The sequence below is a fragment of the Rhinatrema bivittatum genome, chromosome 8 (genome assembly GCF_901001135.1).
Source record: "Rhinatrema bivittatum chromosome 8, aRhiBiv1.1, whole genome shotgun sequence".
NCBI classification, from domain to species: domain Eukaryota; kingdom Metazoa; phylum Chordata; class Amphibia; order Gymnophiona; family Rhinatrematidae; genus Rhinatrema; species Rhinatrema bivittatum.
This window is the reverse complement of record NC_042622.1, coordinates 135,997,103-136,011,493: the sequence shown is the minus strand read 5'-3', so window position 1 is coordinate 136,011,493 and position 14,391 is coordinate 135,997,103. Positions and strand designations below refer to the sequence as shown.

Here is a 14,391-nt window from a genome sequence, read left to right as displayed (position 1 = left end):
TAGCCCCCTCTTATTTTAGGAATCAGAGGACAGCTCTTACCCAATATCAAAGGGACATTACATGAAAGCATGAGTACATGTGTGCACATAGGTCACAGGTGTGCATCTAAGCAGAGGGGTAGGAAGCCTCATGATGACATCCACTTCTTTGCTTTAGCCCTGAAACCCGAGAGTAGGAAAACAATACTGTTTAGTGGCCCAAATCCCAGAGTCCTCTCCAGGTACCCACCTGTAACTGAGTGAAAATAAATGCCTCTGGCATTAATGTAATTAGGTTGCTCCTGAGTTATAGTCCAGTTTTGCATGGGTGCATGCAGCTTCTTTGACAGGAACAGGATTTCCCCACCAGAAAGAGAAAATCTTACCAAACTGCCCAGAGTGCCCGCAGCATTCATCACAGCCTCTGAGTCTTCCCACTTCAGCATAGCTCCTAGCGTACCCAGAAGGTGCCAATCTGCCACACTCTGTCTTTTTGCCAGCACCACGAGGCACGAGGCCCCCATCTCATTTTCAGCTATCGTACCCAGAATGTATGCAACATTACTGCACAACCTGTCAAATCAAAAAACAATTTAGGGGCAATTAAAAAAAAAACAAAAAACTAAAAAACTAACAAACCTGGCTAAAGTTATTCCAGATATTCAGAGAGATAAACATCCCACTGAATATCCCTGAATAAACTTATCTAACTTTAGATTTAAAGTTAGATTTAAAGTATTCCAGCTGCATGTGGCCAGATAGCTTTAGACTTAACCAGCTATACTCAACAGAATATAACCTGTTAAGTGGCATATTGCTTTAAGAAAAAATTGTGGCATGTGAGCATGTAGCCCAATTCTAATACCCCCACCCAGTATTTGACAAATGGCCCTACCGGGCTAAGCATTCATAAGAAAGTGAAAATGAAATGTAGTGGAGTATGCTAGCTTCCCGGTTCGCTTGAATAAGGCAGCCTTCTTCCTTTCCCCTTCCCCTTCCCCCTCCCCCTCACCTCAACTTCTCATAGCAACACTGAAAGTGGCCAGGATCGTGCTAGGAACAGCGCAAACCCAGTACTCCGACTAGGTACTGAGTGAATGGGAGGGTTAGGGTTGAGGAATGGAAAGTGGGTCCTTTATAACAATTTTCAGTCGAACCAGGAAGGGGCCAGGGGAGGCCAGTCAGCGGACCCCACCACATTTCATTTTCACTTTCAGAGGGGTGTAGGGGTGGGGAGTGCTTGGCTCAGGAGGGCCACTTATGAAGTACTGGGTGTGAGTATGAGAATAGGGCCATAGGTTCACATTTTACATTTTTTTTTTAAACGTTTTAAAGCACTGTGCAACAAACTGGTTATATTCAAAAGAATATAGCTAGTTAAGTGTAAAGTTATCCATCCATGAAAGGCCAGATAACTTTAGGTCTGTTCTGAGACAGATCTAAAGTTGTCTGACTAACTTAGCCAGATATGGCTGAAAATCTATTAAGTTAGGTGGATTTCATAGCTCCAATCTGGAACACCCCTATATAAGAACATAAGAACATAAGATATGCGCTATACTGGGTCAGACCAAGGGTCCTTCAAGCCCAGTATCCTCCTATTTCCAGCAGTGGCCAATCCAAGTTACAAGTATCTGGCAAGTACCCAAACGTTAACTAAATCCCATTCTACTAATGCCCGCAACAAGTAGTGACATTTCCCTATTGATTAGTATTAGTTTATGGACTTTTCTACCAGGAACTTATCCAAACTTTTTTTAAACCCAACTACAGTAATTGCCTTAACCACAACCTCTGGCAATGAATTCCAGAGCTTAATTGTGCGCTGAGTGAAAAATAATTTTCTCAGATTTCTTTTAAATGCGCTACTTGCTAACTTCATGGAATGCCCCCTAGGCCTTGTAAATAACCAATTCACATTTATCCATTCAAGTCCTTTCATGATTTTGTAGACCTCTATCACATCCCACCTCAGTTGTCTCTTCACCAAGCTGAATAGCCCTAACCTCTTTAGCTTTTCCTTATAGGGGAGCTGTTTCATGCCCTTTATCATTTGGGTCACCCTTCTTGTAAACTTTCTCCAGTGTAACTATATCTTTTTTTAGATGAAACGACCAGAATTGCACATAGTATTCAAGGTGTGGTCTCACAATGGAGAGATACAGAGGCATTATGACATCCTCTGTTTTATTTGCCATTTCCTTCCTAATAATTCCTAACATTCAGTTTGCTTTTTTTGACCCTCACAGCACACTGACCAAAGGTTTCAATGTAAAATCAACTTGGAGAAGTTATGGCTGAGGGGGGATATGATATAGGTGTTTAAAATCATGAGAGGTCTAGAACGGGTAAATGTGAATCGGTTATTTACTCTTTCGAATAATAGAAGGACTAGGGGGCATGCCATGAAGTTAGCATGCAGCACATTTAAAACTAATTGGAGAAAATTCTTTTTCACTCAACGCACAATTAAACTCTGGAATTTGTTGCCAGGGGATGTAGTTAGTGAAGTTAGTGTAGCTGGGTTTAAAAAAGGTTTGGATACGTTCTTGGAAGAGAAGTCCATTACCTGTTATTAATCAAGTTGACTTAGAAAATAGCCACTGCTATTACTAGCATCAGTAGCATGGGATATACTTAGTTTTTGGGTACCTGCCAGGTACTTGTAGCCTGGATTGGCCACTGTTGGAAACAGGATGCTAGGCTTGATGGACCCTTGGTCTGACCCAGTATGGTATGTTCTTATGTTCTTATGATACACAGATCTTTTTCCTGGTTGGTAACTACTAATATGGAACCTAACAATATATAACTACAGCATGGTTTATTTTTCCCTATATGCATCACCTTGCACTTGTCCACATTATATTTCATCTGCCATATGGATGTCAATCTTCCAGTCTTGCAAGGTTCTCCTGCAATTTATCGAAATCTGCTTATGATTTAACTACTCTGAATAAATTTGCATTATCTGCAAATTTGATTACCTCACTCATCGTACCCCTTTCCATATCATTTATAAATACATTAAAAAGCATCGGTCCAATACTCTACTGTTTACCTTTTTCCACTGTGAAAACTGACCATTTAATCCTACTCTCTGTTTCCTGTCTTTTAAGCAATTTGTAATCCACAAAAGGACATTGCCCCCTATCCCATGACTTTTTAGTTTTCTTAGAAGTCTCTCATGAGGGGCTTTGTCAGACTTCTGAAAATCCAAATGCATCATAATCCTTTTAAAAAAAGTGTAGCAAGACTTCCCTTGCATAAATCCATACTAGCTGTGTCCCATTAATCATGTCTATCTATATGTTCTGTGATTTTATTCTTTATAATATTTTCCACAATTTTTCCCAGCACTGAAGTCAGATTCACCGGTCTATAGATTCCCAGATCACCTCTGGAGCCTTTTTTAAATATCAGGGTTACATTGGCCACTTTCCAGTCTTCAGGTACGGTGATTGTAATGATAGGTTACAAATTACTTGAAATAGGTCTGAAATTTTATTTTTGAGTTCTTTCAGAACCCTGAGGTATATATCACCTGGTCCAGGTGATTTGCTACTCTTCAGTTTGTCCATCTGGCCTACTACATCTTCCAGGTTCATCTGAATCATCTCCTTGAAAACTGTCTCCAGAATTTAAGCCAGATAATGACTTACCCAGATAGGTGCCCAAAATATTCAAAAGTCAGCATTTAGCCAGATAACGCATAAGTTATCCAGCAAAGTGCTTTTGAATATGGACCCCTTAGGTCTTTAGCATTTGCTTAACTGGCTTCAAAAAACATAAAGCATATAAATATTTCAAATAAATAAATAAGTAAATAAATAAAAACCTCACTAGGTAGACTGGAAGGGCCATTTTGAGCTTCATTTGCTATGTTAATCTGTAAAAGTTGTTCTCTTTCATGCCTACTAGCTTCATTTCCAAAGGCACCTGCGAATGAAGGAAACATCTGTGAAATGCACTTTGGGAGTCAGGATTATGCTTCATTGCACACGTGAGAATATGATCTGCTTCAGATCTATGCAGAAACACCACATCATGACTGTTTGCATCCCCCTCCTCCACTGCGGAGGACTCCAGTTTATAGGCACTCACCTGGGCCATTTCAATATTTAGAGCTAGTTAAAGAGGATTAGTCTCTCCCTGGGAGCCAGCGTGAGGCTGTGCATGTACAGAATCAATTGTTTGTAATGCAGTCAGCCCCTTCCTATCAGCTGTGCTGGGAATCTGAGGTTATGTTCTTACTGGAACCCCCGGATTAATCAGATCAACCCGATGGCATGAGACTGAAGGGGTCTGAACGCTTCTACCTGACAAAGGACTTCATGTACCAGAATTCCCTGCTTCATGACGGGTTTACTTACAGTCTGCAATACAGCTGTAATTAGGACATTGAGAAACTCTCTGTCAGCACATTGCACATTTTCATTTTTTTGGCTTCGCTGTTCTTATTCTCTGATAAGCTTTCACTGCTGTAACCTAGATTAGAACAATGGATGTATTATGTGATGGGCTGTATTACTGCAGACTCGCGAATTCCTTTCCAGAACTGCAAGTCCCAGCAGCCTCTCCTGCAGAACATGGGAGAAGTTCACGAAAGTTCCAGGGTGTCTAGGGAGGGGGTCAGTAGCCCCTTCAGCCGGAATATGCTTGCTCAGCAATGCTTAGAACGCATGTGTAAAAGATAAGAACTGTAAAGTGCATAAGAGTCTGCTCCTGGAGGGGAGGGGCATGCAGTTGTACTGAGCCTTTGTCTTAGCTGCATCTTGCTGGCAATAAAAGTCTATCTTTACGGATCAGTTGTCTGGACCTCCTTACTGACTAAAAAGAGACGGTTACATTTGGCGAGCCAGCCAGGAGGTACCGGGGACGCTATTTTAGCCCCCCAGTTGGTCCAGGGGATTTTGTGGCGGAGTGATCCCCCAGACTTGCCTGGTGAGTGGCCACCGCTGAGTTCAGTGATCAGGTATCTGAGGGGGTCATTCCACGGAGATCCTCTGAGACCTTTGGGCTGGTGATCCGGGAAGAAGGCTTTCATGACGATCGGAAGACCCCTGCAGGCGAGTATCATGGAAACAAGGGAATAAGTGAAGAATAGATAAGAAAAATAACCGGTCCATCCCCGGCGGACCGAGGGGGCCTTGATCACACCCCACGCAGTGTGTTAGTAGGAATTACGTTCCGAAGACCACGCGCATGATAAGGAAAAATTATAAGTGAAGCATACGATAGTGGGAATAGGTTTCTTGTTGTGTGAAAGAGAATGAATGGCCTCGCAGTTCTAGGCCGGGCTGACCGCGTCCTAGTCGGGGCGATTGTGACCCTTTTGTGTCTGACGGATACGGACCCCTTACCTATCCGTCTTCCCTTCCCTCCTTTGTCTGTGAATTCTATCCTAATGGGAGGGGGCTATTCAACTCTGCTAAAAGCCATGACGGTGCACTATAGTGAAGTGTTTGATAGACGAAAATGTACAAAACCCGGAATGATTCAACGATGCACCCATAGGTGGCCCAGTTTGTGTGTAAATTGGCCTCCGGTAGGAACTTTCGATTTCCAAACGGCCACAAGGGTCCAGAATATAGTTATACGAGAAGGGAATCCGGGTTGCCCTGAAGATATACCGTACATAACTGCTTGGATTGCAGTCATTGAGAATCCTCCGTCATGGGCAAAGAAGTTAGTGGAGGGAGCCGCCCTCGTAATGGTGGCTCAGGCGCACAAAATGGGGAACTGGAAGTCCCCATTATTAATTAAGGATTGTAATGTATGTAACTGCTATCTGTGAATTGCAAGCACATGTACCAGGGATTTTTTAATTGTTTTAAACCCTAATAAGAAGAGATTTTGGTTTACAGATGCTGCACAAGACTACTATACAACAAATTAATGTACAGTGTTAAGTTAAAATACTGATTTGATTACTGGAGAATGCATTTACTGGTGTTGAAGTTTAGAACTTGATGGCAGTTAAGGGTTAACGGCAGAGATAATTACAGGAGAGAGGAGGGAATCGAGCCAGAGGAAAAAAAAAAAAAAAAAAAGACGTTGAGCCAGTGCGTAGTGCATTCAATATGGCTGTGCGTTTCAATGCTGGCGTTGTTAATCAGAAGTTTTTAGTTTTCTCATATCTTCTATCCCAGTGTCCTCCCTATGCTTATCCTTCTCTCGATACATCCACAAGTTAGTCAATTATTCTCTAATACCATGTTAATTATTGTTCTTACTTGTCTCCTATATATTATCTGTTATTTAAAAGTTACATTGGAACGCATGATAAAGTATGAACTCCCTTTTTCTGACGCAGTTTATTTTGAAGCTGTCTCTGGGAAATTAGAGGAGAAATGATTAAGAATGGGACCTTTGTTAAAGCTTTGTTAAATATGCAGGGCATAGCAAGCGGCAAGATAAGACAGCTGCAGTTCTGACTGTGGGAATTACAGGATGCCGTTTGTTAAAAAAAAACAAAACAAAAACACAGAAAACAAAGACTTAATATTAAAAATTTTGATTCAGTGGTAGTGGCCCACACACACACACATATATATATATATATTGCAATTATGTTCTTTTACCACTGGTGGGGGCTGGGCTCTGGCTATTACCATATGTTCTTAGTGTTTGCAATGTAATTGATACAAGGCTTCCAAGGGTTTGATCATCACTCCTGCACACCTAAAGCGCCCCCCCTGGATCCTTGCCTGCAGATCCAGGTTGACTTTATTGAATTAACCCAATGCCAAACTTACAAGTATGAAGGAAGCAATGTTTTGCAGCTTCTCAGCCTCGTCAGAACTGATTTGCCTCCAGGTGCAGGTCACCTATTCAATTTCCAGATGGACTGTGATCTTTTCATCGTATTTTGAGATGTATGGGAACAGGGATCAGGAAGAGAAGAAAAGGGCCCGTCCCTGCAACCAGGAACTTAATAATAGAGACCCGACATCCAAAAGAAGCTGCAGAAGGCCGAAGGCTTTGAGGGCATGAGCCTCAGCCAGTTAAAAGCTATAGCAGACCAGGTATGTGGAAATAGAGAAGTGGAAGAGAAAAGAGAGAAGCAAGTAGAGACATGAAGGAGAAAGTGACTGTTAGCCGCCGCTCTCGAGGACACGCGGACGGGAAGGAGCCAAGACAATGGCAGACCGCGAAGAGGAGGGGGAACAAGACCCCCCCTTTGGGAAAGAATCAGTGTGCGTACTGCAAAAATGAAGGCCATTGGAAGAGAGACTGTGAAGAATGGCAAAAGAAATACGGGAGCCCTGCAGTGAATACTAACGACAAAAATGGACCTGCACCGACACAAAGGGGCCGAGGAGGAAGGAGATCGGACAACCCCCACTGGCAGATGGCGGGGGAGGCGACAAGGAGCATACAGCCTGAAGAGACCGGGAGGGAAGAATCCCCACTGACCCTCTGGTGGAGATCCACGAGGTAACACAACAAAAATCAGGGGCCTGTTGGACTCAGAGGCCAACGATCTGTCATGACTGCACCAATCGGCCCCCCCGACGAAAGAGACTGTTTCTATAATGGGTGCCTCAGGTCAGGTACTCACTGCCCCTCTGCAGAAAGAATGAAGTATACAAGTAGGCGGGACCATGGTATCCCTTATCGGATGGAACCTGCTGTGTAAGCCTCAGACCACATTGAGATTTCAACCAACAGGGGAAGTTAAAGCCTCCTTCGGGGACCATCCAGTGATACTCATCTGTCCCCTCCAAGAAGAATGGAGACTACATCTTCCCATAGTCGAACGAACCATCGAACATCGATATGAAAACAACACCCCCCTCAACAAAAACGAAGACAACTGATGGATAGTGTACCCCAAGTATGGTTCGAACAGAACCCGGGAGGAATAGCTATCGACGCTACCCCCATATGGATAGAGATGAACCAGAATGCACAGGTGATTAATCAACCTCAATACCCCATTCCATATATGGCCAGGCAAGGAATCCAGATACTTCTGCAGAGACTGTATGATTTGGGCATTCTCCGACGAATCCGATCTGCTTGGAACACCCCTTTGTTGCCCGTAAAGAAACCTGGATCTGATGATTATCGACCAGTACAAGACCTACGGAAAGTGAATAGTCAAGTAGAAGATCTAGTAGCCCTCGTGCCAAATCCATATTCAATCTTGGCTCAAGTCTCTCCTGCATCAAAGTGGTACAGTGTCATTGATCTCAAAGATGCCTTCTTCTCCGTCCCGGTGGCGGAGGAATGTCAAAAGATTTTCGCTTTCACATGGGAAAATGCACCTACTGGAATAAAGCAGCAGTACACATGGACTCGTTTGCCTCAAGGGTTTAGGCACTCACCTACGCTGTTCGGTGAGCAACTGGCAAAAGACTTGAAGATGTACCAAGTCATGTATGGGCCAGTAATACAATACGTGGATGATCTTCTGGTGTTTCGAGAGACATACCTCGAATGTGAAGTATCCACTCTTCAGCTGCTAAAGACGTTGTACTCAAAAGGATATCGTGCAAGTAAAAAGAAAGCGCAAATCTGTGAGTTGGAAGTAGAATATTTAGGCTTCCAAATACGTGGAGGAACCCGTTGTCTGGGAATTTCTCGCACCAGTTCAATACGAGGTCAACCTGTACCCACTTGTAAGAAGGAACTCCGAGCGTTCCTTGGAGCTGCAGGATACTGTAGACTGTGGATTGCTAACTATGCAGTTATGGCCCAACCCCTGTACGACAAGTTGCGGGGTAAGGAATCAGAGTCTCAAACTTTTCAATGGGAAGGACACGAGCTAGCAAGCTTACGTCAATTAAAAGAAGCCTTAATTGAACCACCTGCTTTAGGATTGCCAGATGTAATGAAACCATTCCATCTATTCGTCGATGAAAAGAAAGGAATGGCCATTGGGGTATTGACTCAAACTCTAGGCTCATGGGAGCGACCTGTTGCATATCTCTCAAAAGGAATGGACAATGTTGCAAAAGGATGGCCTGGTTGCCTTCAAAGCATTGCTGCTGCATGCTTACTGATACCCGAAGCTGTTAAGCTACCATTTGGACAGACTTTACAAGTAACAACTCCTCATACTATTCAAGGATTACTAGAGACTCATGGACCAAAATGGATGATTAATTCACGTCTCGTCAAGTATTAAGCCTTACTGTGTGAAACACCTGAAATTCAAATACAAGACAGCAAAAACTTGAACCCGGCCACTCTTATGCCGGCACCTGAACCAGTTGCCCATGATTGTGAAGAAGTCATGACTACAATACATTCCAGTAGACCAGACCTGAGGGATCACTCCTGGCAAGGAGCTTGGACTTTATTCACTGATGGGAGCAGCCAAATCATTCATGAGATACGTTCTGCTGGATATGCTGTTGTATCCGAAGATGAAATCATTGAGGCTCAACCTCTTCCCCCAGGAACGTCTGCACAAAAAGCTGAACTAATTGCCCTTACTCGAGCTCTGCAGTTGGCAGAAGGACAAACTGTAAATATCTATACAGACTCTAAATATGCCTTCCTTACAATTCAAGTGCATGGAGCATTATAGAGGGAAAACAACTGAACAATCAGGCTTCAGGCAGTCCTGGAGCTCATCACCAACGACTGCTTTCACTCTTAAACTCTGGGCAAAACAAAATACCAAAATTATGACTGCAGTGTACCAGAATAGATTGGTTTTAGATTACCCTCTGGCCCAGGAAGGAGGGTTTGTGGAACATTTAACCTCTCCAATTGTTGTTTACAGGTAGATGACCAAAACAAGGTTATCCAAGACATCACTGATCGCATGGTCAAGATGGCACACATCCCTGTCCAGCAGTGGAATAGTGCTTGGGACTGGACCAATGGATTCCGTGGTTGGTTTTCCATGATCGGTGGATTTAAGAGCTTGTTTGTTATCCCAGCCAGTTTAATTCTGTTTTGTCTTTTAGGACCCTGAATTATTCCTTTCTTGCTCAAACCGCCTTCGTCAGGTGATGAAGGACATTGCTGAACGCAAAACAGCCACGCAGCTCCTGTCACTGTACATGTATTCCTCTGAGCCTATAGAACCTGTTTAACCATCCTCATGTTTTATCCTGGGCCATCTTCCCATACATGACAAGTTCGGGCTAAAAAGGGGGGTGGAGCCATTAGGGCCCATCCGTCTCAAACCCGTGAAGAAACCATCGGACTGTTTGGGAAATTAGGGCCCCCTGAGAACTCAAATTGCTAATTTTTCTTGTTTCTGTTTCTTTCAGCTCCACAGTTGTGTTGTGATGGTGTGATACTTTTCATAAAGAATGATAAGTATCAAAGGGGGGAATGAAGGGGTCTGAACGCTTCTACCTGACAAAGGACTTCATGTACCAGAATTCCCTGCTTCATGACGGGTTTACTTACAGTCTGCAATACAGCTGTAATTAGGACATTGAGAAACTCTCTGTCAGCACATTGCACATTTTCATTTTTTTGGCTTCGCTGTTCTTATTCTCTGATAAGCTTTCACTGCTGTAACCTAGATTAGAACAATGGATGTATTATGTGATGGGCTGTATTACTGCAGACTCGCGAATTCCTTTCCAGAACTGCAAGTCCCAGCAGCCTCTCCTGCAGAACATGGGAGAAGTTCACGAAAGTTCCAGGGTGTCTAGGGAGGGGGGTCAGTAGCCCCTTCAGCCGGAATATGCTTGCTCAGCAATGCTTAGAACGCATGTGTAAAAGATAAGAACTGTAAAGTGCATAAGAGTCTGCTCCTGGAGGGGAGGGGCATGCAGTTGTACTGAGCCTTTGTCTTAGCTGCATCTTGCTGGCAATAAAAGTCTATCTTTACGGATCAGTTGTCTGGACCTCCTTACTGACTAAAAAGAGACGGTTACAAGACTAAGAGCAGAAGTGTTAACCTTTAATACTCTGCCTCTGAGGCTCAGATTGGCACTGCCTTAGGGCGTCTCAACCCTTCAGGAGCAGAGCCACTGCCACCATGGTAACTAAAACAAAGCTTGACTCAGTCAGGCAGAGGATCTCAGGCCTTTGCCTGCTCACACCTCATATGCTCCTGTTTACAGAAAATCCTTCTTAGCTTTGCTAATTTTTTACATTAAAAGGGTAAGAAAAATGTAATAATCAATCACAGAGGCATTGAACAGCTCTGTTTTTCAAAACCTGAACTTTTTCTGAATCTGTTCTCAACCCTGTTAAAACACATTCCTGCCTTCAACATCCTGCCTTTCACTTTCCTTTTGTTTACAGTATTAGAAATAAATACTGATGCTGTAATCCATCCTACAATTAACTGAAGATCCCTGAGAGTGAAATATAAGAAACAGATCAACTATTGGGGGTCTGACGGGTACTTGTGACCCAGACTGGTCACTGTCAGAGACAGAATGCTGGGCTCGATGGACCTTGGTCTGACCGAGTATGTCATATCTTATGTTCTTAGGTTCTTATCATCCTTAACTCATTTTACTTTGATCTTATGAAGGATGCAGAGTTCTTGAAGCTAGTCAGAAATATATTGTTAGTCCAGTAAAAAAGTCTCACCAAGAGCCTTTATATCTACTTATTCAAGTTGATGACTAATGTGGCCATCACACTACTTCATTCAAAAGTCTGTTCATTGAATGCAGGAATATGAACACAAAATGTGTTAAACTTTCTTTTGCTTTATTACCTTTATATATGTTTTCATAATATTACATATGACAAGAATGTTATTCCCTGTAATGCATATTGAAAATTTATAAAATAAAAAATTATTAAAAAAAACAACTTTCTTTTGCTTAAAATTGATCTGCAAAATTGAATTTTGTTACTAAGATGAGAAAGAGGGTGAAGCATTCCTAATACAAGTGGAACAAGGGGCTGGTTCCTATAGAGAGAGGGCTCACATAGCCCCCAGAAGGGAGAGCTAGACAATATCTATTCATTGATCAAAGTCCAAAGGTTGTTGTACATAGCTAGGCGAGGAGGGCATCATATTTCATGTTCATTACCTAAATATTTTCATCATGGCAGCAGAACTATTACAGCAAGGTTGGATAGTACCAGATGGGCAAAATATTTGAATGATAGCCTACGGTGTCACAGCTTCCTTCCTCTTTCCCTATATATTTTTTTCTAAAATGGCCAAGCTTGGGACACAGTACTAAAGGGGTATGGCACATCATAAATGTCTTTTTAGTTGGTTGTCATTGGGCCTCAAGTGTACAGTAGAGATGTGAATCGTGTGATCGATCGTCTTAATGATTGATTTCGGCTGGGAGGGGGAGGGAATCGGATCGTTGCCGTTTGGGTTTTTTAAAAATAGTGAAAATCGTGAAAATCGAAAACCGGCACACAAACATCCCTAAAACCCACCCCGACCCTTTAAAATAAATCCCCCACCCTCCCGAACCCCCCCAAAATGCCTTAAATTACCTGGGGTCCAGAGGAAGGGTCCCGCTGTGATCTTCCACTCTCGGACCTCCGGTGCTTGTAGAAATGGCGCCGGTGCTACCTTTGGTTTTTCCGTACGGAAAAACGATTCGCGGCAGGAGATCGCTCCCGGACCCCCGCTGGACCCCCAAGGACTTTTGGCCAGCTTGGGGGGGCCTCCTGACCCCCACAAGACTTGCCAAAAGTCCAGCGGGGGTCCGGAACGACCTCCTGCAGTCGAATTGTGTTGTCTATGGCCGGCGCCATTTTGCGCCGCCATTTTGCGCAAAATGGCGCCGGCCGTAGACAACACGATTCGACTGCAGGAGGTCGTTCCGGACCCCCGCTGGACTTTTGGCAAGTCTTGTGGGGGTCAGGAGGCCCCCCCAAGCTGGCCAAAAGTCCCTGGGGGTCCAGCGGGGGTCCGGGAGCGATCTCCTACCGCAAATTGTTTTTCCGTATGGAAAAACCAAAGGTAGCGCCGGCGCCATTTCTACAAGCACCGGAGGTCCGAGAGTAAAAGATCACACCGGGACCCTTCCTCTGGACCCCAGGTAATTTAAGGCATTTTGGGGGGGGGGTTCGGGAGGGTGGGGGATTTATTTTAAAGGGTCGGGGTGGGTTTTAGGGTTTTTTTTGTGTGCCGGTTTTTTCGCCCTCCCCCTTCCCCCGATTTACGATTTTTTGACGATAAATCGGGGGAATTGTTATTGTATTGCGGCTCTAACGATTTTTGACGATTTAAAATATATCGGATGATATTTTAAATCGTCAAAAAACGATTCACATCCCTAGTGTACAGTTCTGTGCTAATTTTTGCAGCAACAGCTGGGTTCACAGCCAAAACAGGGATCCCTTTCAGGACATTTGTTGTCCAAACCATTAGGACAAATGAATTAATTATTCCATTGAAAAGAAGTGCTTTCCTAAAGAGGAACCGCAGTGTTTACCCAATCCAAACTTGTGGCATTTACTGTGTTCTGATATCACAACTTTAAGGAAGTTGCTCTTACTGTCACGTTTTTACATAGCCTAAAAAGAATATGCCCCAATTAAGTTATATAGTATTTGTTGCATCCTCCTGAACCATTTCAAAGGAGACTATCCAGTGAGATAAAGAGCAAGAGAATGCAGGAGCCACAGCCAATCATGGAAGGACGAGGGTTTTGTAGACGCATTTGTCTACTACATGTCTGAACTCTTAATGCAGGGGATGCTGACACATGAGTATCGTACAGAAGGATCAAAAAGAAAAGGGAGAGAACTGACTGTCTATACAGATGTTTTCAGGCTTCCCCATGGCAACAGGATCCTTGGCTTTACTGCCTGCTCTGCTATTATAGGGTACAGAGGTTTCCAATGGCTGGGCACAATCCCTCTTGTGTGCTTTGTTAGAAATATATTCTTCTTTCTCTCTTTCATTCATTTTATGTTTGTGTTTTAAGAACGCTTATAGAAGCAGTGCATAAACCAAGCAGTGAGTTTCTGGAGCAAAGAGCTTAGCACCAGGATGAATTGGCGGCCAGAGACCTCCCAGACGACTTGAACGATCTCATTGATCTAGCAGGCCACGTGCACCGCCGCATTCAACGCCGCTTCCGGGAGAAGAGGTCGGCTCCTAGGCCTGGGACCTTTGGAACCACTCCGTCCCGAAGTGGGAGTTCTCCGTCTGCCTCTCCGGGGGCCCAAGACCCTGAACCCATGCAGGTGGGTCAGGGGCCCATCTCCCAAGAAAAAAGAAGGAGACGTCGGTCTCTGGGCCTATGCCTGTACTGCGGTGGCAAGGGCCATTTCCTTGCCCGCTGTAGCGAGCGTCCAGGAAACGCTCGGACTTAGGGACAGTCGGGGAGCTAACCCTAGGTCACACCACCTCTGACTCCCGTGCATCGTACCGGTGACCTTACTCCTCCCCGATGGGGAGTTTGATACGCAAGCTCTGATAGACTCTGGAGCCGGGGGGGAACTTCATACTTAAGGACTTAGTTCAGCAACTCCAGATTGGGGTCCAACCCTAACGAC

The 14,391-nt window shown here is 44.0% G+C and overlaps 1 protein-coding gene across 5 annotated transcripts in view; it reads right to left on the bottom strand.

The window, feature by feature from the left end:
• The window catches only part of LOC115096351, a 95,917-nt gene that overhangs the window by 75,771 nt on the left and 5,755 nt on the right, over positions 1-14,391 (bottom strand). For 3 of the 5 annotated variants that reach the window (XM_029610813.1, XM_029610814.1, XM_029610817.1), the window contains exon 2: positions 366-552. In XM_029610813.1, the coding sequence (XP_029466673.1) occupies positions 366-552 (187 nt within the window). Of the gene's footprint in view, positions 1-365; positions 553-3,817; positions 3,919-14,391 lie in introns of all 5 variants that reach the window. The other 2 variants (XM_029610815.1, XM_029610816.1) reach the window with 2 other exon arrangements.